The 25,958-nt window shown below is 39.0% G+C and overlaps 1 protein-coding gene across 1 annotated transcript; it reads right to left on the reverse strand.

Moving 5' to 3' along the window:
- Positions 1 to 1,818: 1,818 nt before the first annotated feature.
- Positions 1,819 to 23,995, reverse strand: LOC140139943 (T-complex protein 1 subunit beta-like). Its single transcript, XM_072161726.1, has 14 exons — positions 23,867 to 23,995; positions 17,589 to 17,720; positions 15,544 to 15,655; positions 14,599 to 14,675; positions 12,832 to 12,944; positions 12,049 to 12,175; positions 11,277 to 11,453; positions 10,891 to 11,018; positions 10,552 to 10,736; positions 10,147 to 10,314; positions 8,828 to 8,931; positions 8,447 to 8,546; positions 5,521 to 5,662; positions 1,819 to 4,565 (listed from the first exon to the last, which is right to left on the reverse strand). Exons 1-14 carry the CDS (start codon positions 23,867 to 23,869, stop codon positions 4,538 to 4,540), a joined length of 1,596 nt encoding a protein of 531 aa, XP_072017827.1. The 5' UTR covers positions 23,870 to 23,995; the 3' UTR covers positions 1,819 to 4,537.
- Between the last annotated feature and the right edge of the window lie 1,963 nt (positions 23,996 to 25,958).

Raw genomic sequence — 25,958 nt, forward strand, 5'->3', positions numbered from 1 at the left:
ATTTTTAATGGGAGTTGCGATATATATAATGCTTTTTCACTCGTTTAAAAATCATGGTCACCCTGGTTAGTATTATTTTTTTAAAGAAAAAAAAACATGATTTGACTGCAAATTTGGGACTTTAACGATGTACTTCCGTGTGTGGAATATTTTCTCCACTAGAGAGAACTACCAAATCAGACGAGCGTGTGGCGGATGAACAGATTACCACAAAGGAAGTTTCAAGTGGTGTTTTAAGTACCCCAAACAAAGAAAAGTGAATAGAGGTTAACTGTGGTAATCGGATTATATTTTCGAGCAATCTCCTCTTTTCTCATCTTCTCTGCTGGGACATACTGTTCTTGAGTTATAAGGAAGGACAAAGCCACAGGGTGCGTCAGTTTTTTTGCCACATGGCTCAAAAACTGTAAGTGCTCCGATTTTAACAAAAACATTCTCAAATATTGTTTGTAATTTTAGCAAGTTAAATAAGGAATGGTTCTCACCATCTAGGATGTTTTGTTACCAAGGAAACATCGCAAAATAAGTCATGTCAATAGGGGCCTATAGAGGAATCCAAATTCACGCATTCCTACACCTGACTAGCAGCCTTTAGTTGGGTAGCCGTCAGCTACAATGCACTCAAAATGTGAAATGATTCGGCCTTGACGGAAATTTTAAACTGCATTCCATCACCCGTTTTACATCTTCCGCGAAAACACAGGCAGACAAAAGAATAACACAATACAGTTCCCTTCGACAAAACACACAGCATGGTCTATTCGCTGTTGAAGTAACATAATAATCGGATTAACGACACGCGGTATCTATGCACTGATGTACTTGCAAACAAAAGGACTATGTATGAATAGATGCGACAGGATTACCTGCGGAATTATCTCCATTATATACATTATTAGCTATTATTCTATTAACCCTCCTCGTCCTTGCATCTTCTCTAGGTGTTAGGCGGCTTTTATTTGCACAATTGGACGCTCAAAACACCAGGTTGGTGGTAGCGGCGACCCAAAGATGTCCGACCAAATCCTGACCATGACTTGGCTCCTTGGATTCGTCTATAGTCAGTGGCGTAGCCAGGATTTTGGAACCGAGGGGGCACAACTTGTAAATGTACTGACGGAAATATTTTTTGCCGAGGGAAGTTGTGAATGGTTGCCCCAATTTTTTTTTTTATGGTTTGAATAAGTGAAGAGCAAAAAAAAAAAGAAGATATCAGGCGCTAGCAACCAAAAAACAACTAATTTTATATATAATTCAATTTTTAAACATTTTTTATACAATTTTCCATTCTTTCTTTCATCACCGTGCATAATAAGCAAAGTAAAATATTAGTCCATTGATCACCCAAATTATTTTTTACCAACACCTTCCGTCTACTAACGGCCTCTCATGAACTGACGGCCATCATGAGCGGGGGGCACCTGCAAAATCGCACAAAAGCAGTCCCTTGCACAATTTGCCTAGTAATGAGCGACCATGGCTTTCAGTCAAAACCTCGCCCTCTATAGTTGGTCTGTATAAACAAAAGAACCTATTTACAGTTATCTGGGGGCAGTGTCCGAAATAAGGAAAATATAGAGGTTGTCCCGAGGACAACCAGAGCATAAATTCTGCTTGTCCTCAAAACATTTTGGTTGTCCCCAAAATGTGTCATATTTAAGAGGTAAAATATTGTGGTTGTCCAGAGGATAAGTACATATCTCAATATGGTTGTCCCCAGTGATTTTTGGACAAGAGGATAAGTGCTTATTTCGAACACTGTCTGGGGGGTCATAAATATGCGAAAATCACCATGAATGAAAACTTTGCCACACTTAATCACATACACTGCACAGCATACACTGGCCATTTTATTCAAATAGCAAGACAACACAATTGACATTGAAAGAGGGGAGTGGTTGCTGCAGATTGCCCTGCCCATCCCACACATATCGGTTGTCATCAAAGTTGACGACAATAATTGTTTTACAGGAATATCTCTGTATAATAACCTCATCTCTTGAGTTATCAACATTGCAATAACATTTACATTTTAGTACCATTAATATAATAGGTGATGACTCCCCCACCCATGTCATTTTCATTAACTGTTACTTTACGGTAATACATTGATTTACACACATTTATGTGTAGTTTAAACAGCTTTGCATATCATTTACATTTGCTAGAAAGTGGTATACAAACTATTCACCAAATATTCACCCGCATCATCAGATCTCATAAATATGCAAGAATTCACAGCATACAAAGCACAGGGACTTTGGCTGTTGGTGAATAGTCTGTATACTGACTGAAACCAGATTACTATTCTTTGGTTCATCTCAAGTTTGGTAGTGACGTCAATGCCTTTTCATGGTTGCGCTGCAAGCGTGTTGACAAACCGCTCTTGTACGCGTGCATTTACACTCTGCGAGATTAACTTTACGTGCACGATTTGATATTGCGCCTAGCAAAATGCACACCTACGCCACTACCGAACTTGAGGCAAACCGTTGTATATAAACCACCCTAGATATAACCCCGTCAGTGCCATACCCGATTCACCGAGCATGGGCAGCAACAAACGGCTTTGAATCTCAAAAAAAGTTTAGCTTATCGCTCGCTAAATATAGTCATTATAACACAAAAGGACCGGGTTATATTTATCCAGGATTCATCAGTATGCAGTAATCTTGACAATATCAATAGTTGCAAAGTGAATTTCATAATTGTTCAGAGTTCCAGGTATGGGATGGTGATAATCGCGCATGAAGAAGAAGCGAAGATTCCACAACTTCTATGCGCTTGATGACCAATGGGTTGAGTCCCACCGACAGTCTTTATGTTATGATTGTTGATTAGCCAATCAGTGTGGCTGTTTATCACTTCTGCGTACATGCTTGACGCACGGCACATAACTTTAATAATCGATTGATTAACTTTAATTGATTTTTTTATAGTAAATTATAACATTCAGATAGTTGACATTGACAATGCTACTTGTCTCCTAATACACAGTGCGGAATGCTGGCGTTAGTATCGACAGCAAATTCTCAATACTTTTTACTTACTTCAACAATATAAAAAAAATGTTACCAAAAATGGACCAAGAAATGTTACACATTTTACAATACAAATGTGACACAATTAAATTCCAGTTGAAATCCATACACCCATGTGGTAGACATGACCTTAATCTCCCATTTGAAATCTACACTCCCTTTGTGGGAGATTAAGGTCATGTCTACCATAGGGGGTGTATGTATTTCAACTGGAAGAGCCCATTTGATGAGCAAGATCTGTGTTCATTTCCTCAATGAAATATCACAGGATTTGTTACGCTGAAAATCCCATTGCAGTTGGACTTAAAGTTCCTTAGATATGTTTAACTGTTATAAAAAACAATAACATTTGAAAACAATTCGATACTTTGGCCCACTTCTTGAAAGGATTTCGGCGACAAATGAACAATTTGCTCATTTCCATCATAAATATTGTAGTCGTACATACAAAACATCCACGATATTATGCATTATTATGTTTTGATGGATCCAAGTTGTGATAATATTGGATCCAAAACATAATAATGATAAAATTCGATGCTTTACGCCCAATATTTAATGGTCTCGCTATGAGTTTTAAAATATTGGACTCGACTATGTCTCGTCCAATATTTTAAAACTCATAGCTCGACCAATAAATATGGGCTCAACCGATCCAATTTTATTTCATAATCGGTTAAAGCACATTCACTTTTATGAGTGTAGAGTTTTGCTAGCGACAAACCACACATTGACTTGGGTATAATTTCTCAAATAAAGGGAAGGAGAATCTGGTCTCCCTATACCATCCTTTATATTGGCCCTGTCAGCTATGGTGGAAAATTTTGGGGTTTACAGGTCCTTGTCGACAACACTCGGAAACATACCAAAATGTTTCTGCATCAAATTTGAAATCTACTGATAATATGTGCTTGAGAAAGCATTGCAAGTATCAAGCAGTGATTCCTTAATGCAGACTAAGTATTAATGCCCCCAATTTTTCCTGTGGCAGAATAAAGATGGTGGTGAGTCCTGATTCGCCTTCTAATGTAAAAGTGGAAATTTTTGCACTACATTTATTTTTGTGTTTTTCGCTTTCCAAGCAGCTTCAGTGAAAATAAAGCGTAAAGATGATCATTTTGTGTCTACATATGTAAGGAAGCACAGAATCACAGATTAATAACTAAGTGAATCAGTCCCACTTTTACAGTATAGAGCCGTGCACTACATCCACTATATTTATTGCCACAATACAGTTAAAGTTCTTGTACATCATCACAAAACTCTAGCCCAAGATGGTGTATCCTTGGTGTAAAATATTCATAAGTCAGACTAGTGTAAAGACTCCATCGAGGAATTAAGCACCTTACAGAATAAAGCTGTATAATCCTCCAACACAAGATTTCTGTGCCAGGCTAATTCCGTGCTCTTTTACACTGAAGGATAAACCCATTTTACGCATCTTATTAAATAGAAATATTGACATAAACATTAGACACTAGTAGCAGCAGCTGACGTTACATGCATTGGTCATTTCCTCGTTGCCTGAAAATGAAAGTGGAAAAAAGAAAATCATGTAAATAATTGTAAATATGTAATGATGATCGAAGGTCTCATATTGATGGATAGACGCATTTAGGGATTCAACCATGTTTTACTGTTGTTCATTACCGTTTAACAATGATGAATCTGTGTCGCCTGTGTGGTTTACTTCGCAAAGGTACTTTAACTGCCCAAGCGAAGTAAACTAAGCAGACGAGCCAGACAATGCAAATAAGCTAAAGATGATCCCAGTCACATGATTTTTCTTGAGGAACCAGCTATAGTCCTTGACACTAAACATTACAAGATCTGTGATTTATCTATTGATAGCAGCAAAATAAAACGGCAATGTCCTTCAAAATTATTAATTCAACATGTATATATATGCACACAAGTATCGCAAGCTTTAATAGGTGGTGGGCCTGGGGTCCAGAGAGCAGCATCCCTGGAAACTCCTGGGCATGATGCAGTGATGCTTTCTCATGGGCAAAAAAGTACGCTGACTTTGCAAATCAATTTTTTTCTCTCAAGAACTGCTCAGTTTTACTGAAATTTGCTATGTTAGTTGGATTCCTTGCATGATTTCCTTTCTGATAATATGTGACACGATCTGGTCCATGGGGGCCAAAGGAGGCATTTTTGAAAATTGAGTTACTGTAATTATTACATTATACATACAATAGGCTTTCATTTGCTGAAAACACCAAAGGTCTAGCATACTTGGTTCTAAAGTTATGAAGTTTTTTGATGTCTATATTCTTATGTATTTTATTATTTTTAAATCCATATTTTTACCTTTATCTGAGTTTCAAATTTGCCGCCTTTGGCCCCCATGGACAAGATCGTGTCACATATATACTTTATGTTCTTATCATCATTACTTTTAAAGGTACAATACAAAAAAAGTGTCCAAGATTTCCCACTCGGAGTGACACTGCTTGCACCCCTTAAGCCTCACCTTGGTGCTGCTTTAATGATGTCGTCCACACGCATGATCATCTCGGCTGCTTCGTGAGCACTAATGAGTACCTGTCTCTTGACCTGGAACGATTCAATGATGCCTAGCTTCTCCATGTCTCCTACTGTGCCTTCTATCATGTCTGCAAGATACAAAAAATTGACTTTCATTAGGCGATGGGAAAAAAATCTGTTCTACCGGCGGACGGACCATTAAGTATGTTTTGTTTCATTTCTGGCTCTTATGATAGGATGGGTTTGGTGTAAAAAGAAGTCAAGTTAGCTCAATCGATATAAAGGTGTTCGACTATATGTGACTCCTCGCCACAACTGAGCCCGGATGTCGCCAATCATCATTTTTGAGATATTCAACCAAAATATTCTGCTTGAAATTAGCTTTAAAATGATGTATATCATGTCTATAGTACTTGACATTTAAGTAGTGAAAAATCAATAAAACAGTCAATAAATCCTTTCTTTCCTATTGTTTATTGTTAAGTTCGATGGAGCATATCTCAATAGTGGCACTGGCGACATCCGGGCTCAGTTGTGGCGAGGAGTCACATATGGTGCCAGAGTCGAGCCCTGGCGGTGGCTTAGTATGCTGTCCTGTGAAAATTAAGCTAGCTTGAAATTCCCCTGGACAAGGAACTTACTGCTAATTATCACGTTGTAACCCGTACAAAACTTGGGGAGCTGATCCTGGTTGCGAAAATCATTAGTGGAATGTCTATGGTGTGCGCTCTTGAGTGGTCAGCGACAACCTGTAAAGTGTGCATAGGCTTGTGGATCAACGTGTAGGCGTTGTACATGTATGCAGCACACTATTAATCACTGCGCTTAGCACCTTCCAGGTCTAGGCAGAGAGAAAACCTTCCCCACATGAATGTACACTGAATGTCATTACTGTCTGTTCAATTAGCTTAATTAGATTCTTGAATTTTTAAGATATTTGAAAAAATAAAAAATTATGGTCAAAGTCATCAAAGAAAAATGTTAGCACAGCCTTAGACCTAACGTGATTTATACTTTTCAAATTCTGAAGTTCAATTTAAAACCCCATTTCTTTTCAATTTTGGTCTTTTCCATGATATTTTTATAAAAAAGCCGTGAGAACGTCGGGTACCATAAAATTTTTGGAATCAATCCATTTAGAGCAATGGGGACGAATGTCACAATGCGCAGAGATGGTATTTATTCGACCATCCCGTCCGCATCAGGAAGTATTGTCCAGCAAAATATTTGCCGGTATAATTTGTGTTGAAACCCTACTGTTGAAACATTACGTTATTATTTATGGGAACTAAGGTTTTCTAAAATAGGCCCAGCTTATATAAATACATTCCTTCTGTATTTGTTTTATTTATTTATTTATTTATTTATTTATTTATTTATTTATTTATTTATTTATTTATTTATTTATTTATTTATTTATTTATTTATTTATTTATTTATTTATTTATTTATTTATTGATTGATTGATTGATTGATTGATTGATTGATTGATTGATTGATTGTGCGAATGGGTCTGAGAATGGGTCTGAGAAGGTGTAGGCCTATTATAAAACTACACATTTATTTTCAATTTGTTATTTCGTTTTGTTTGTTGAATACAAACTGAAAAAAACTGTGAAACAAAAGAACTTTTATACAAGAAAATATTATTTAAAACAATCAGGTTACAGAAAACATTTCTTGTAAAGTTACTGTATCTGAAAATGTCAAGCGAATGCTGATATTCTTGGGAAGGAATGGTGGTATTAAACAAAACTCAATTTACATTGTAAACCAGTTGAAATGAGAACGAAATCCATAATTTTAATTTTTAAAACGTACTCGCGCCATATAATTTCGTGTAACAAAAACGGTGGACCATCATCACCTATAGAAGCTATACAATAATCGGAACGGTATAAAAATTGAAATGGCAGGACAGATTGATGGACAGATTGTTTTGCTAAATAGAATAGGGTCTATATGCCCTAAGTTGAGAATGGACCGAAATGGGGTTTTAAATTGAACTTGGGAATTTGAAAAGTATAAATCACGTTAGGTCTAAGGCTGTGCTAACACTTTTCTTTGATAACTTTGGCCACAAGTTTTTATTTTTTCAAATATCTTAAAAATTCAAGAATCTAAGCTAATTGAACACCACTTGTTACTGTTCAACATAATACAAAAAACACGATCCCCCTGGCTGGGCGGTCAGTAAACTTGTACCTCAGAATCTCAGATGACCCCTGGTGACATTAATATTAATAATAAATATGTTGACTGTACCCACCAAGTTTCATGCCCATATGACAGTTTTTACTAATTTGACCTCAGATGACCCCTGGTGACCCCGAAATAACCTTCCAAAAATTTGGCTCTAAATGTTGACTGTACACACCAAGTTTCATGCCCATCTGATAGTTTTTACTAATTTGACCTCAGATGACCCCTGGTGACCTTGAAATGACCTTCCAAAAATGTCCGTAATATTTTGACTGTACCCACCAAGTTTCATGCCCATACGACAGTTAACTAATTTGACCTCAGATGACCCCTGGTGACCCCGAAATGACCTTCCAAAATTTGGCTTTAAATGTTGACTGTACCCACCAAGTTTCATGCCCATACAAGTTTTTACTAATTTGACCTCAGATGACCCCTGGATGACCTCAGTTACCTTGACCCACTAATCAATACAAACCAGTTCTGTCTTGGGTCAAGATGTACCCACCCACCAAATTTGAGGAATGTGTGACCCCTAGTCTCTGAGAAAATAGGCGAAAACCAAAACCTAACCAAAATGGAACATACACATACATACATATAGAAGGATTATACTATCGCAATACCCCCCTCATGGCTAAAGCCAGGGGGATAAAAAGAGTAGAAGGATGGAGAGCTTACAGGCTTACAAGGTCAAAGGACATCCTTACCTAATCCCAAAGTTTGCCTTCCTTCTGTGTGGTGCGCCCTCAATTCTGCGACGAGTTCAGCACTATCGTACCCGGCATTGTATGCGATGATTGTAGGAAGCTGTGGTGAGAAAAAAACCAAAAAATTTGTACATAACCAGTAATAATGACTTACTTCTGCTATGGTGTATGTTTTGCTATGTCCTGAGCATTGAATTCCCCGGCACTTGATTATTATTATAACTTTTCTAAGAGCTCCTAACATAATACTGAACTCCATTAGTTGCAAGTCTTTGCCACAGAAGTCAACAGCAAGCCGGAGGGGGCTTGCAGCCTTATATGTTTTAGCATTGTGGACCACACGTTACAGATGAAATGAAATATATGCTACATAAAACTCACCTGTCTTAATGCTTTAGCAAATGCTTCCATGGCAACGGCCTCCTTGCCTGGTGTGCGCATTGCAAGCTGGGATACAGCGTTGGCCATCAACATCTCTGAGCAACCTGTGGATGAAGGTATTAAAAATATATGAGATATCTATCTACATTTTAAATGGGAGTCACCCATTCAGGTAATCCTTTTGAAATTCCTACTCCCTGTGTGGAAGATCAAGGTCATGTCTTCCATAGGGGGTGTATGGATTTCAACTGGAATAGCCAAATGGAAAATATATGCCATGTGACTATTCAATATCCATATTTGATTGTGTGTAACTTGTAACATACCAATTTCCTCCAATAGTCCCCCATCCCTCAAATAAATGCCCCCACCACTTTTTTCAACCAAATTATGTTTCAAAAATGCCGATATTTCCATGTTGTGTAGTAACTAGCTGATCAAGTTGCCCACATGGACACAAGTAATAAAATCTTTTGAGTGCAAATTTCTCACTCCATGTTGACTTAATCCTTAATAATCTGGGTACCCATGAATGATGGGCGCATTTGAGAGACACACTTAATGCGACCTGCACGCGATAACAAGATGATCCAGATGAGGCGCAGAATTGTTTTTCTTCTCTCCGCACATTGTCAGCAAGGATCCGAATACCCCCAATTGTTTTTCTTCATCTCCGCGCATTGTCGGCAAGGATCCGAATACCCCCAATTGTTTTTCTTCATCTCCGCGCATTGTCGGCAAGGATCCGAATACCCCCCAATTGTTTTTTCTTCATCTCCGCACATTGTCGGCAAGGATCCGAATACCCCCAATATTCTCCATATAGCTGACGGTGCTATTGTACATGCGGTATAGGGAGTCCAGGTTTTCCTTCTCTAATTCTATGGTACTCACCCATAAATTACATAGGGTACACTGCACACAATTATCCGACAGGTCACACCGTGGTCTCCATGGCAGCCAGTTTGGTTCCGCACCCTCCACACAAACAGTCTGCCAATGACCACGTATACAGCGTTTCTGATTAGCTAAGAGGCGACAAATCAAAGTCAATGAGAACCGAACAGCAGCGCTGCATCCGGGAACTTGATTGCCCGTGGGTTGAACTCCTGGCTGAATAATCAGATACGCGAGCAGCATGTGCTGGATGACGTCATGGGAAACGGCTAGCCAATCAAAAAGACCTTGTTCGTTATCATTGGCAGACTGTTTGTGTGGAGGGAGCGTAACCAAACTGGCTGCGTAGGAGACTAGTCACACCCTTTGAAATGACACATATTTGTAGATTTTGCTCCAAAGTGGCATGCATTTTCTCTTACCTCCTCCATAAACTGTCCTTGTCTCCTTCACTGTCTGAGTCAGAACACAGAGGGCGTCGTGCAAGGACCGCTCCACCTCGTCAATAATCATCTGCGTTGCGCCTCTGATGACCACAGAACACGCTTCACCTAACTCGACGCCGGAGAAACGGATCATTTTATCTTCACCTACGGAATAAAACAAAGAAAATTACTTTAAAGGCACTATCAGTCAAGCCTCCAAATTGTTTTGTTATCGGGGGTTACTTTTGGAAAAAAACTTGCCCCTGTAATTTACTTTACAGGGCTATTTTTGACAAGAAATCTAAAAGCTCTATTTTGATTTGTCACTCAGATGATTATACAATATAATAATTAACCAATCAGGGGCACTGTAAAAAAGGCAGCCGATTTTATCCTACATACCTATCATGACCTCCTCAATCAGTTTACAATGACCTAATTTCACTAGATCGGGTCGGTCAAACGTTGACACAATCTCGCCACCGGTGACCAGCGCTAGCCGCTCTATACCTTCAAAGTCGGCGTGCTCTATCGCCATGACGCCAGAATCTGCAAACAGCTGCTCGGGATAGTTGTAGATTAGTTGCCTAAGTAAATTGGGAGACAAAAAACAATATATTAATCTTTAATCTGCTTTGGGTGGATGGTTGTGGGATGGTAGCGTTTGTAGGGGCATTTGTGGGTGGGTGGGTAGGGGTGGGGGTGTTGCGGGCATGTGCATGTGAGTTTGACATACTTTACCTGTTAATAAAGACATTGATATCATGCTTCAAGATTTTCTCCACTTTATCCTTCATTTTTTCTTTCTCAGCCAGCTCCAGTTCCGCTATCTTTGCTGTGGAATCCACCCGTACTCTGGATCCAAAGACCTGAGAATGGAAAACACAAAGTTTTTCAAAAAAATAAATAGGAACTTTTCAAAATATATATCTGTTGTTGAAAATGCTATTACCCGAGGTCAGTAGGGATACATTAAATGACAATAATGTGCTGTGCACCACAATTAAGTTCTTCTTTTAGGTTGGTTCCCTTTATTTTTTTGTCTAAAAGGAATCCCTCATCCAGATAGGAGTCCCACAGGGTTCTGTTTTAGGGCCTACTAAATTCATTTTATACACATAGCCTACCTTGACTTTATCTGTGTCCATTGGTGTGTTAGCTACAAGTATTCTAGCATTCTCTATACGTTTGGGTTGGTTCACTCCAATCTTCTTGTCTAAAAGGAATCCCTCATCCAAATAGGAGTCGGACATGCTACCGCCTAATTTCTTGATGATTTGAATTGCCTGAAGATCACTCTTGCCCTGTCGAATCAAGTACAAATAAAAAGTTAACATGTGTAAGGTTAAAACAGTTGACATAGTTGAAGAAGTCCCACAGGGGACTTCTACAAGTTACAAAGTTACAGCATACAAAGTTACAGTTACATTACAAAGTTACAGTATACAAAGCACAGGGACGGGGGCTGTTTGCAAATAGCCTCTAGTAGTCTGTGCTAGTCAATAGAAAAAAAAAACATCAAGAGACTGTCACCAACAAGGTGTGACTCCTCCAACCTTGGATATTAACAGTGGCAAGATTCTCCTCAACATTTATCATTAACTGACTTTCTATCACTCAGGCAAAAAAAAAGTTGAAGAGAGGAAGGTTCTTCCCCAGGGATATTTATGATACAATTGGCACGCCTCTGGACTGCATCTAGCTTTGGCGTATATTGAAAATACTATGGAATCCATAAAATAGTGCAGTTGGGGTTTACAAATCTGGATTTTCTTTCCTTGTACATGTATGTATTTGTAAAAAAGACATAACAAAGAACATCAAAAAAACCTCAATTTTGCGAAAAGAAACAACGTCTTCAGTACATAGCCGTGTTATACATGCTTATTTTCACCTTACCTTCAAACGTATAACAGCATCTACACATAGATTAGCAAATCTTTCTTTCTCCTGTGTCACAATTTTTGAGCTCAACGTTGTCATGGCGATGTTAAACAGATCTTCCCTGAATTTTGCTTGATCGGCACTGTAAAGAAATAGTGACAGTTAAGTACAGTTTTACACTTACACGAGATTGGGAATGTGGTATAATTGTATTCCCAACTCTATTACCCTCACAACCCATTAATGAAAATCATGCACTGTGATTCGTCAAAATATGAAAGTACTAGATTTGATGTACTGATTGCGTATGGAACACGATAAAGCATGCACATTCTACGCAGAGCAATATGCAAGGTTACATTATACAATTTACCAGCGATACGCACTATCACTTGCACTGTGGATATACACATACGCCCTCTACCTTGATATATTTGGGCAAAAAGTGATATTTTCTCTTTCAATCACACCATTTTTCAGTAAAAAATATAAATAATCAAGGATGCTGCCTTATCCTTCACACCAGGGCATAATTTACTGTCAGAATTTTGAATAGTAAAATTGCAAAATGCATAGCAATGACATAAGTTTTTGTGATTGCATAGCAATTTGGCTAGATTGTGTAGCAAAATGCGATGCGATACCGATTATATTATGCCCTGCTTCACACCCAAATAATGTGTCCTTGGCAGTAAAAACATGTAAATGGAAGCCTATTGTTTGCATTTTTACTGCCTTGGACACATGATTTGGGTGTAAATGATAGGGCACTACCCTTTATTTCTTAAATATAATTACCCATGATCCCTTGCTGCTTCCTCTAGTACTCTAGCAGCCTCTGTTACAGCTGTTCTCCATCCTGCTATGATCGTCTGTGGGTGCAACTTTTGTGCTATCAACGTCTCGGCTTCCTGTCAAGTTATTTTAAAGGGGTATTAAAATTAAAAGTGTTAAGATAAATATGCCTAGGCTATATTGCATTTCTTTTTTCATGTTATCAACCACAAGGAGGCGTGGGGGAGGCGGGATCTTAATGAAATGGTGGGTACAGAGTCGGTTTTTAACCATTGGCTTCTATAGGACAGGAAACTATCTGAAGTCACTGGAGCCAAAGTTGAAAAGTCGCCCTATTTTTTTCTTAACCATTGGCTTCTGTGGGGCAGGGAACTACCGGAAGTCGCAGGAGTTAATGTTGAAAAGACACCCAATTTTTTCTTAACCATTGGTTTTTATGGGACAGGAAATTGTCAGAAGTTACAGGGAAAATCTTCAGTGTCGCCCAATTGGGTTACCAAATTGCAGGATTGGCAACCCTGGGTATGGGTTGTGGGCAGAGATGGGGTGCATTTTCAGGTATTTTGAGCTGCAATTTTCACAAAACTGGGTTAGAGATAATATGGCATTTGTTGCCGACTAAATTTTTAATGATCCATACACTTATTGCCGCAATCAAAATGTCCCTTGCACAAAATCAATTGTGGTGCACCCAATAGGGGGCCAAACACAATTTAATGTAATTTACTCAAAATTTCAGACAACTACAGCATTAATTTTTAGGGATTAAAAAAATATTATCTTGTTTTTCCAAATGAAACATAGCTAAATCCTAATCCTTTAGTTGGTTCTAAATGGCAATTTGAAATCAAATTGTAAATATTATTTTTGCAATTGGGAAAATAAAACAAAAACATGCAATTTTGCATTTCTTACAACTGCAGTCACAAAATTCAAAGTACTCAAAACATACGTTCATAGGCTAAGAGCTTGCTCATAATTTATCATTTATAATTGATTATAAGTGATTCTTAAACATCTTGTCCAAAAATAAGAATGCATTTATAACTTGAAATTAGTCTCTGTAAAAGTCTTTGGGCTCGACTGTTACAGTATATGAAAAAAATGCGAATTTTTGGCCATTATTTAAACAAGGCGGTTCTCGAACCACGAGTCTCGCCTGCTTTCGCCACCGTCTGCTTTTACGATTACTTTTGGTAGAAGTAAATGAACCTGCAACAACCCATGGCGATTTTCCTGTTCAATTTGAGCTTGATTGGACCAAGATTGAAATTTGACCTTTGACCCCTAAATTTTGATGGGTCTCGGCTGGGGACAATAACCTGGCTGATGATGACTGCACCCACTATTTTAAAAAATTGACCAAAAACTAAAATCTAACTATCATTACCAATTAGAACTAAAGAATTAGGATTCAGCTATGTTTCATTTGCCTATAGATGAGTTGACCTCAATGTTTATCAACAAAGGCAAAGGGACTGATATATTGGTATGCTTGAGCAAACTGCATACAACCAGTCAACAACTACACTGTTCTATAGCCTTATTGTGATGTGGCGGGAGGTTTAAAAGCACGGGCCCTGAACAAAAAATGATGCGCGCATACTGCCAGGCAAAAAATAATGGAAATTGTGACGATGCGTGCGCATACTGCCAGGCAATGACGTCAGAAGTCAACTCATCTATACAGGATAATATTTTTCTAATCCAAAAATTGAGTACTGTATTTTTCTCAAACCGGGAGTATTCAAGTACACAACATGTGCTTACCCTCAGCAATTCACAGGCTAGTACTGTCACAGAGGTAGTGCCGTCACCAACTTCATCATCCTGCACTCGACTGATTTCTGTCAGACGGGAAAAATTAAAAATATGATACAGTGTCAAAATAAAGAAAGCAGGATACTAATATTTTTTGCAATTGACTGAAGTACCAGTATCGTAACATGCCAGTTACAAGGCTCTCGCTAGCCTTCAAAAACTCTGCGTCCGATCGGACACACAACTGTAAAACCTGGTCGGGAAATGCGTGTCCCACAAAATTTTTGTGCTTCCGTACAACAGGGAATACAATTTTACAAAGCCCCCGATTGCCGGTATCATGGGTATTGCAATCGCATTACATCGCAGTTTGATGCAAATATTTGACTATTTCCTTTCAGATTCCTGATGAGATTTTAAAGATTTATGTAAATTTATATTATTGTCAATAACGAATTACGTGAATGCAAACTTGCTGACAATGTACAAAAGTTATATTTTTGCTCTCGTGTTTAAGCAAAATCTTATCACGTCTCGCTGCCGTAAGAATTTTCATTCATTGACTGGTTGACCGGTGACCCGGAAGTGTTGCAAAATGGGAGTGGTTAAATGTGAAAAGTCAATAACTCGTGTGCTGATTGGTCCATTGGTCAATAATGATATAAAAATATTCATTTATGCACGATGGAGGTTTAGAAATTTTCATGATTTTTAGAATCATTGCAAACACCAATTTGATAAGCTTATAATCACTCATTTTTGGGCTGAATCCAGACTGGACGCAACGGGTTGTTGAAATTTGTTGAACATTGCGTCCAGCAATACAAAAATGCATCTGGACGTAAGAATTCGCGTCCAGCGGAAGCCTTGGACAGTTATCACAATGTTAAATTGTGTAATACCGGTATGCAAAAGACCGGTGATGCCCATGCCTACACTTGTGAGAGTACCTACCAACAAGAATCTTTCCAGCTGGATTGTCAATTCCGATGGACCTAAGAATCGTTGCCCCATCATTGGTCACCTGGACTGGATCACTGTCATTCATGGACTGCAGAATTTTGTCCTGTGTTTTAAGATAAAACAATATTAGAAATCATTATACAATTGACACTTCCGCCATCTTGCTTTAAATACCAAAATAAAATTCTCCATGCCAATTTGTATATTTACTTTGTTTGGCCTATGCTGAAATGGTAAAGATCCAAGTGTACCATTTAAGCAAAGGCTAGAGTAAATATACACAATAAAACGTCATTGCCCTTTATACTATAGTATAGTAAATTTTTTGATTATTTTCTTTTAAACTCAAGGACCTAGCATGTGTGTCTTGGTTGACAGACTCACCAACTCTAAGGAAAAAGTACCAATAATCGATGCTATTTTTATTTCAAGTTTACAAAGCTGGCGTCTATGCTGTAGACAAGCAACTGTAAGTCATTTGTTTGAATTGATTAACACCTCATACTAGCATTGGACATAGTCAGCCCTCAAATTAAGGATCTCAAGGGCAGTGTTCGATTTACCTGGATTAGCATAGCAAAAATGCTACTCACAATTTTGGAATTGCTACTCAAATCGGAAAGTGAGTAGCAGTTTTTGCTACACAAAAAAATATACGAAATTGATCCGAGTCACTGGCCACTGCATTTGTCTACAAACTTGCAAGGGAGAAAAAAGATGGATCAGATAGATACAGTTATGGCAGGAATTCCCCTGAAAGTAGGGATGTTTTGGCGATGGTAAAAGGTATACAAAAAAATCCACAAAACATGGTGAAAATAATTGCAACTCACAATTTTGGCATTGCTACTCAAATCTGAAAGTGAGTAGTAGTTTTTGCTACACAAAAAATAGATGAAAATCAAACACTGCTCAAGGGGCATGGCAACTTTTTTGAGGACAAGTTGATATTTGCCTTGGACTTCCATTGAAAAGGCGAGGCGGCGGCAATTTGTAATATTTCAAAAGGGCATCATGGCAACTGTTAAAAATTTTAAGAAGGGACCAAGGCAATTTCTCAAAAGTGAAGAAAACTCGATAGAGTAGGTCAATGACGCTAACTCGTTTACTGATTAGTCTATTTTGCTAAAATGTCAATTTATGCACAATGGAAATTACATGCCAAAAGTATGTTGAATAAGCTTAAAAAGCTATAGAAATTGCCGGGCTAGTTGCTTCACAATTGAAATTAAAAATAAAATATTTATTCCATTTTAAATCGTTCTCATTGATGATTTTATAATAAAGGGGCAGGGTAGGACACCAACAACAACTTCGTCAGAGGGCACGGCAAGTGACTGCCGTTGGTAAAGGACATATTTGAGGGCAGTACAGCAGGTAGGAAGGGCACCGACGGGCCGTCGGCATATGCCGTGGGTGCCGAAGGGCTGGTCAGTGGTCATAGTATGTCTGGCTCTCAAAAAAATACAGCATCAAAATCTGACCATTATTTACTTACACTGTGCACCAACCAGCTATAAAGTCCCTGCCTGTCTACATTCATGACATTACACAATGTAAAAATATGTAACCATTAACCAACTAAAATAATTTACATATTCAGGGCCTAGATTTCGACGAGAATCACCGAATCGATTCTCGTAATGATTCTCGTAAGATTCGGTTGCGAGAATCAACTTCTCTCGAGCATTGTATCATACAGTAAGTGCAGTGACTATGATGGATTTTGATTCTCCCAAACCAAGACGAAATCTAGGCCCTGATATTTCTTACAAACCTAAATATATGGGACATGTCCGCTATATGGGCAATATTCAGGATTCGAATTCGGCTGTATCGCATAGCAGTTTGCTCCTTATTTTGAAGCAACTGCTAGCTACCCAATTTTGCATTTGTATAGCAATTTTTATAGTGCTTTAGTATATAGAAGTATCCTGATTATGATGAATTAGCCAAAAACTGCTACACAAAATTTGTAAACGAATTCGAACCCTGGCAATAGTCGTCTACCGCCCTGCAGTGAGATCAATACTTACCATTCCCTTTGGGCCAAGCGTACTCTTGATGAGGTCACCTATAGCGATGGCACCCACAAAAGATGACATACGCGCAGTCTCACCCTTCTCCTCCTGCGCCGACGACTGCAGAATCTGTACTGGTTGGAGCGACTATGAGGAAAACAAATTTTAAAATTAAGATTTTTTTTTTTAATTAAAAAAAATTAATAGGCAGTAGGCTATAATAATATTAAACTTTTAAAGCGTTGATGTCCAGGGTGCAAAACTTGACACAAAGTTCCCTCCATTCCCAACCCGATTTGTGCAGTGTGAGCATATTTTTTGCAAGAAATGATTTTTACAAAATTCTCTCGAATCTGGTTTGAACACACTCACTCAATGTCAATGTCAATGATGCAAATTAAGCACAAACAATGAGCAGTCAAAAAATATGTAAGCAAGCTAGCTCGAGATACATGTACTCTAGCTAATAGGCTTTTTTGCCTGGCTTGAGCATTTTGTTTTCAGGAGCCTGTTCCCATCAGGACCCAAGCGTGTCTCCACATGGAGCGACCTTTTAAACAAACAAACAAACAAAATACAAGTTTACATGTTACTATCTTACATTATCTTGCTGTATTTGAGCTAGAGCGCCATAGGTAGAAAACCCATCCAGGTCTTTTCTTATGCCTGGTCATTCAGGTCAAGCACTCTCATACCCGAACGTAGCGAGGGTGCTTGGCATGTCCGCCATTTTATTATACAACGGATGGCTAGCATCCCGGCCTGTCAATTTAAGCTTTTTGAGAAGCCTATTTTAGTTGCAAAATGAGAACACAGAGTGGCTTATCTTTAACCCACATTCTCAATCGCTCATGCCAGAGGCTCAGGCTAAAATAAAACGATCACTAACTAATTATCAAAAGATCGTAAATTTAATTTCTTGAACATGCCGGCGAAAAGATTTGTTTACAAGTAACAATCATTGTTCCGACACCGATTCCATTCATTCGGCACACCACATGGTCACTCAGGTGAACAGGGGTTGGACGGTCGTTTGAGTTCAATTTGTATCCAGGTTACCTGGCCGTCCTGGAAACATTTTTCAGCCACGTTGCAAAATGGTCGGAAATACATATTGTGGGCAGTCATGGCACTGGGGCATGACGTCATGGACGTGTGCAAAATTTCTGACGGGCGCTACATGTATACATGTAAAACCCGTTTTGTGATTGGTTGCACTTGCAAAAACCATTCATTGCAATCGTAAGCCAATCAATGAACGCGACAGCCTTTTTCGGTATTAAATAATGTGACCCTAATGTGACCCTGTCATTAAATCACGTCTAACCTGATTGGTTTACAAAACTACTTTGACAAATGCTAAGCCAGTCAGCGTGCTCGTTTTCAGTTTTCGAGAGGTGAATTCACATGGTGATCCAGCGATCGAGTATAAATTCATGTGCCGCCGCGATTTAGCGTGCATTCATCACCATTCACATACTACATGTACTATGTATAGTCGTGGAGTGGACTTTCGCTGCTCATAAAAATCGCTCAAAAATCGTCTTTTTAAATATTTCTTTGGACAAAAGCTGATGCATAGAATAAGTTTAGCAATCACAGATGACACTACAACTACATGACTGTACTCATGAAAAATGACATTTGTGTCAATTTATATCGAGTGATCGTCAGACATCCCATTGTTATAGGTACATCAATATAGGTGATCATGATCAACACGTGTAGTGCTGGGCTCACATGTTACCGGAAGGGACCACCATCAGTTTGCAGTGACAACTTGACAAGTCAACCTTTGCAAATCGGGAGATGGATTGATTTGCCCAGCACTGGATTTTCCCATTAGTATTTAATGAGTGGCGCTGGTCGGTCGTCAAAACAACTTACTTTGATCAAGCAAGGTTGCAGAATTAAACGGACTATAATATGGTCGGAATTTGTACTTCAGCACTTGTGTTTCCGGTTAAAAGTAAAATAAATAAAAAATAAATGTTGTTTGATTTAACGTGCGCTTCAGCTAGGCATGGCCTAATTATCAGCACACTTCAACAATTATTCCGCTGCCATTAGGAATATATCAGAATCATTTCCGCTTCACCAAGTCCGCAACTGATGCGCAGGTACTCTCAGCGACTTAGATTGTGATTACCCCCAGCAGCTCCCATTTTACACCTGGGTGGAGTGAAGCAATTGGGAATTAAGCTATAAAAGCTATCGAACCCGCAACCTTCCGATCATGAAGCTCGCATCCTAACCATTGGGCCACATACTTCAGCTAAGATACATAATGTTAGTGCCGTACTATTACGCTGCCTTTCGTATTCGCCGAGGAGAACAATTTCGACCTCCTCGTTTGTTTACAAACAGAGAGGTAGACAAAAGGCCTGTCAAAACTGTTCCACTTGTCCAAATACTCAAAAGGATGGTCCTCAATAGAGTGATTCATGCAACATGATCATGAATAGGGGATTAAAAAACTGTGAAGTAGGACCATGTGCTTCTTTTGTCCAATTTGGCATCAAGATTTCGAATGGAAACAGTTCAGACCCAGAACACGATCATGTCAGAAATTAATATTTTGTTCTGACTTCATAAATAAAATTGTAGCCAAATTGGACAATCTAAAAAAATTGTTTTGATGCGTTTTAGAACTGAAGGCGATATGATGACTGAGCAGTGAGCGTGTTATACTACCACCATCTATCTTCTATCCACACAGTAACTAACGTGTCGTCGTGGATAGTAGATAGATTCAAGATTCAAGACGGGATGGGCCAGACGTGGTCTAATTCTGCATAAAACCGGGCAGCCTTATTTCTCAGTGCATTCAAATTGCATTGTATTGCATCGTAATTTCATTTGTGTCCATGCTAATTATGTTTACACAACATGAACTCACATGTTTTCAAGCAAATTCGCCGATAATAGGCGATCAAAAGCATTAATGTTACAAAAGTACAGATCGCATTCAGCTGACTTCATATGAGATGATCTTACGGCATAATTTGTCATGGTGCTTGCGGAATGCCATGCAGTAAAATACTAAAACGTTGCGGCAATTCATGATTGACAACTAAAAATCGTTGTGTCGTTCGTATCCTCCGCTGTCAACAGGGGTAGCGCTAGAACTAAACACAAGATACAAGATACAAGACACTCCAGTGTCCGCAGGGACCCCCGAACTTGCTGAAAATTAAAAAGTAGGGGGTCCGGAGTAGAGTTTGGCGAGTCACGAGTTGCACAAATGCAGCATAAATAGTATGTCTGCAATAGCGCTACATTGAAAAACTGGGGGTCTGCAGGGACCCTGAACTTGCAGAAAATTTAAAAACAGGGGGTCGGGACCCCAAGCAACCTAGCGCTACCCATGGCTGTCAATTTCTTATCCACTCACTAGTCCTCACAAAAGCTTTGTGTTGAATGTTGATTACGTAATGTGTGGAGGCAAATTGCAATTTAAGTACAATGAAATAATGAGTAGGGCGGGCTCCGGGGCGGGTATATGTGGGAAATACAACCAATACAAGATACAACAGAACAGGCTTTTCATGCAGTGAACAATAAACAAGAAATGGAATCCAATGTTAACATATATCTGCACAAGCGACTGATAGCCTATCTTTAGTATTGATGCTTTCAGGCTTTAAATGATAGCAAGAAATGGAAATCGCCCCAAAGGAAAGATTTTAATCGTGAAATTGATCGCCACATCTTATGGATTCACATTATCCTCCGGCGGAACTGTCAAACTGTCAATTACAACGTCTACTAGTGGACTGGTTTTAAATCCACTCTCATCAAACTAATCAAAACTGTAAACTACAATTTTATCGAAAAAATCAAAAGAAGAAATACTAAATATTGCTTAGTCTCAATGATGCTTACCGATCGAGTAAGCGCCTTGATGGCGTATTTCGATCATTTTGCAATGTGGTTAAAAATATTTCCAAGGCAGCGAGTATATCATTCTAAGGATGGCCCGGTAACCTGGATAAAATTTAGCATAATCGATCGTCAATCCTAGTTCACCTGAGTGATCATGTGGTTTGCGAATGAAGCGAATGAGCAGTATCGATTAGTCGGAACAAGGATTGCTACTTGTAAACAAATCGTTTCGCCGGCACGTTTCAAGAAATTAAATTTACGATCTTTTGATAATTAGTTAGGGATCGTTTATTTTAAACTCTGGCATGAGAGATTGAGAATGTGGGTTAAAGATAAGCCACTCTGTGTTCTCATTTTGCAACTAAAATAGGCTTCTCATAAAGCTTAAATTTGCGGGCCATTATGCTGGCCTATGCCTGGTCGAGCACCCTCACAGACCCGAACGTAGTGAGTGTGCTTGGTATATCCGCCATGTTTCAAATACATGGATGGCCAGCATAATGTCCCGCAAATTTAAGCTTTATGAGAAGCCTATCTTTAACCCACATTCTCAATCTCTCATGCCAGAGGTTTAAATAAACGATCCTTACTAATTATCAAAAGATCGTAAATTTAATTTCTTGAAACGTGCCGGCGAAACGATTTGTTTACAAGTAACAATCCTATCCTTGTTTCGACACCGATACCGTTCATTCGGTTTCATTCGGCAAACCACATGATCACTCAGGTGAACTAGGATTGACGATCGATTATGTTAAATTTTATCCAGGTTACGGGCCATGCTTAATGGCGATACTGCGTCTTGGAAATATTTTTCAACCACGTTGCAAAATGATCGGAAATACACCATCAAGGCGACTCGATCGGTAAGCATCATTGAAACTAAGCAATATTTAGTATTTCTTCTTTTGATTTTTTCGATAAAATTGTAGTTTACAGTTTTGATTACTTTGATGAGAGTGGATTTCAAAACCAGTCCACTAGTAGACGTTGTAATTGACAGTTTGACATTTCCGCCGGAGGATAATGTGAATCCATAAGATGTGGCTATCAATTCCACGATTAAAATCTTTCCTTTGGGGCGATTTCCATTTCTTGCTATCATGCTATCATTTAAAGCCTGAAAGCATCAATACTAAAGATAGGCTATCAGTCGCTTGTGCAGATCTATATTAACATTGGATTCCATTTCTTGTTATTGTTCACTGTATGGAAAAGCCTGTTCTGTTGTATCTTGTATTGGTTGTATTTCCGACGCATAATGCTGGCCATCCATGTATTTGAAACATGGCGGATATACCAAGCACCCTCACTACTACGTTCAGGTCCGTGAGGGTGCTCGACCAGGCATACGATGATACGGGGCGGGTTTCTTCTTCGGCTTCGACTTCGTCTTACAATACATAACAGTATTGTAAATAAATTATTGTTCTCAAAAAAACCCGGAAGCTGCTTGTTGTTTGGCGCTCTAGCTGAAATACAGCAAGATAATGTAAGATAGTAAATGTAAACCTGTATTTTAGCTAGAGTATCTCGAGCTAGGATGGCAAAAAATGATTGATGGGCTTGTCTAGTCGGGATTATGCACTTTCAGTTTCTCACGCGTTTGAACGGGAATTGGATTGCGTACTTTTTCGATGTCTAGTGAGCAAATTTCTTCAATATTTTGAGAAAATGATGTCAAATTTTCTATTCTATATTGTTTGGTAATAATGTCTTTTGCCAATAGTATGTTTAAAGTTGTAATTTTGTGTTTTTGATCGCAAAGATCGGATATTTTCGTTCGATTCAATTCTGAACCCTTCGCAAGGGTGCCGATTTCGCAGAACTTTGACGATAATTTTGCCTTTTGGACACTAAAATGCATTCGATCCTTAATTTTGTTTCAACCGAGTCTTAAATTAGCAAGCACAATAACGTTGGTACCACTTTTATATACATTGATAAAATTTTAAAGATTTTTTTCAAGTTTCTAACCGGCGCAAATCGTTAAGTGTGTATTTCCCATTGACATCCAAAATGGGAAATACGAGTCTGATGGACATAGGAACGGCGTCCATGAGACTCAGCGAGTCTAGGCTTGTCTGAAAATGAATGTTAATTAATTGTTTTATTGTGATCGCAACGCAACAGGGAGTCTATTTGCAATTTTAAGAAACCAATGTATAGATCCCTGACTTAACAAATCAGGTAAAAATTTTAATGTGGAATGGAAACGAACTAATTATAATTTGGATCATGGCTGGGATGATTCAGCATCGTCAAAGTCAAACATGCCGAATTCGGCAGGCTTCATTATTTTAATTTATGATCGGTCGACAAGTTCCGTAAAACCGTATTAAAGTACTGCTGATGGAAAAAAGAAAATTTTTAACGTTTTTGTCACATTTTAACACTTCAATTCTCACCATTTTGATAAAATTGCACTATGTAGAATTATGAAGAAAATCGATTTTATCTTCGTTTACTTTGCGTTTCCAACCCACATGCGTCTTCTTCCAGAAGTCTCTTGTAGTAAAGTAAGTCCCATGTATTAAATAGCCGTACGCAGTTTACTTGCTTTTCCGGAGGGAAAAAAGTCCCTTAAAAGGGACGTCTCATATACGAGTCAAGTTCAGTCAGTAGGGCCTAGGCCTAGCCTATATGATTATTCCGGACATTATGTATCATGATCTATATTATAATACGCTATTCTCTGTTTGTCTGTTTGTCTGTGACTGCTAATGTGAGGCCGCCGTGGGTCGCACGGGGCCCAAACTCGGTGGGTGGGTGTAGTTCTGTCCTGGCAAGAAGAAGTTTATGTTTGTTAAGTCATCTGACCCCAGGGCCCCCTCCCAGGGGTCATTTGAGGTCAAATTACTAAAAACTGTTGTGTGAGGCTGTAGTAGGTCGTACGGGGCCCAAACTCGGTGGGTGGGTGTAGTTCTGTCCTGGCAAGAAGTTTTTTGTTCGTTAAGTCATTTGACCACGGGGCCCCTCCCAGGGGTCATCTGAGGTCAAATTACTAAAACTGTCGTATGGTCATGAAACTTGGTAGGTACAGTCAACATTTAGAGCTAAAATTTTGGAAGGTCATTTAGGGGTCACCCAAGGTCACCCAGGGGTCATCTGAGGTCAAATTACTAAAAACTGTCATACGGGCATGACACTTGGTGGGTACAGACAACATTTAGAGCCAAAATTTTGAAAGGTCATTTTGGGGTCATCCAAGGTCACCCACGGGTCATTTGAGGTCAAATTAGTAAAAACTGTTGTATGGGCATGAAACTTGATGGGTACAGACAACATTGAGAGCCAAATTTTTGGAAGGTCATTTTCAGGTCATCCGAGGTCACCCACAGGTCATCTGAGGTCAAATTAGTAAAAACTGTTGTATGGGCATGAAACTTGGTGGGTACAATCAACATTTAGAGCGAAATTTTTGGAAGCTCATTTTGGGATCATCAGGGTCATCTGAGGTCAAACTGTCATATGGGCATGAAACTTGGTGGGTACAGTCACCATCAGCCAGGTAATCGTGCCCAACCGAGAACCGCCAAATATGGGTAACCGCCTAGTTATATATAATAGGCCCTACGTTATTATATCACTTTCCTTGGACAAGTGAAACATTTCTACTAGGAATACAGGCCTTGCCGTATAGATTTTTAAGGCGAGTGGTCAATCACTCGCCTAGCATGATGCTATGCTATAGGCGAGTCGGGTCGAATCACTCTCTACATTATAATCGAATCACTCGCTAGGTCTGAAAGATCATTCATATTAATTAATATATGAAACAATTACACACTGTTCACACTCTCATTAAGGCTAATTTATTACGATAGATCGAATGCATGGAAGTCTTGACTTGAATGTAAATTAATTGATATTGGATTCAATTTCGAGCGATTCGCAGCGAGCGATATTTAGTGTCTTTGGCGAGTGGTAAATCGCTCGCTAGAAATTGAGTTTGGGCGAGCGGTAGCGAGAGCGATCGCTCGCCTCTCTGACGGCAAGGCCTGGAATAGCTAGAAATTAAGACCATATAGCGGCCAGTGGCGTTGATTTCTTTTTGACATTGGGAGGGATGGGGTTGGGAAAATTTTGTTAAAGTATAGTGAATGCAGTATCTTTTGCCGACAGAATAAGTTTATGGGACCGCGCACGAAAAATTTTGCTATTTTGAAGCTAAACTGATGAAATATGGTGCAAAAGTGTAATAAATGCGCGCGAAGCGCACAAAAAATTGCACTTTTGAGGCTAAAATGGGCAAATATGAGGTTAATTTGGTCAGAAACCATGATTCAGGTGTCAACATTAGGGGGGGGGGGGGCTGATTGTATGGACCATCCCCCTGGCAAAATATCATGCCCCCCGGATCTACGCCTATATAGCGGCTCCCGCAGCTCCTACAGTCTTTTTTGTTAGTTGCAGTCCTGAGGTAAGATTATAAACCTTTAAAGCTTGCCTTGCCTTGCTTCGTATAATCCTGTTTGGGCTAGACAAAAAAATTTGGTC

Source organism: Amphiura filiformis, chromosome 18 (assembly GCF_039555335.1).
Source record: "Amphiura filiformis chromosome 18, Afil_fr2py, whole genome shotgun sequence".
Lineage (NCBI taxonomy): Eukaryota > Metazoa > Echinodermata > Ophiuroidea > Amphilepidida > Amphiuridae > Amphiura > Amphiura filiformis.

Excerpts from the sequence above, each read along its gene's own strand:
- LOC140139943 (XM_072161726.1), bottom strand. Across the intron at positions 10,737-10,890 it reads ATCAATGTCTTTATTAACAG|GCAACTAATCTACAACTATC; the intron begins GTAAAGTATGTC and ends CAATTTACTTAG. Across the intron at positions 8,547-8,827 it reads TTGCTAAAGCATTAAGACAG|CTTCCTACAATCATCGCATA; the intron begins GTGAGTTTTATG and ends TTCTCACCACAG.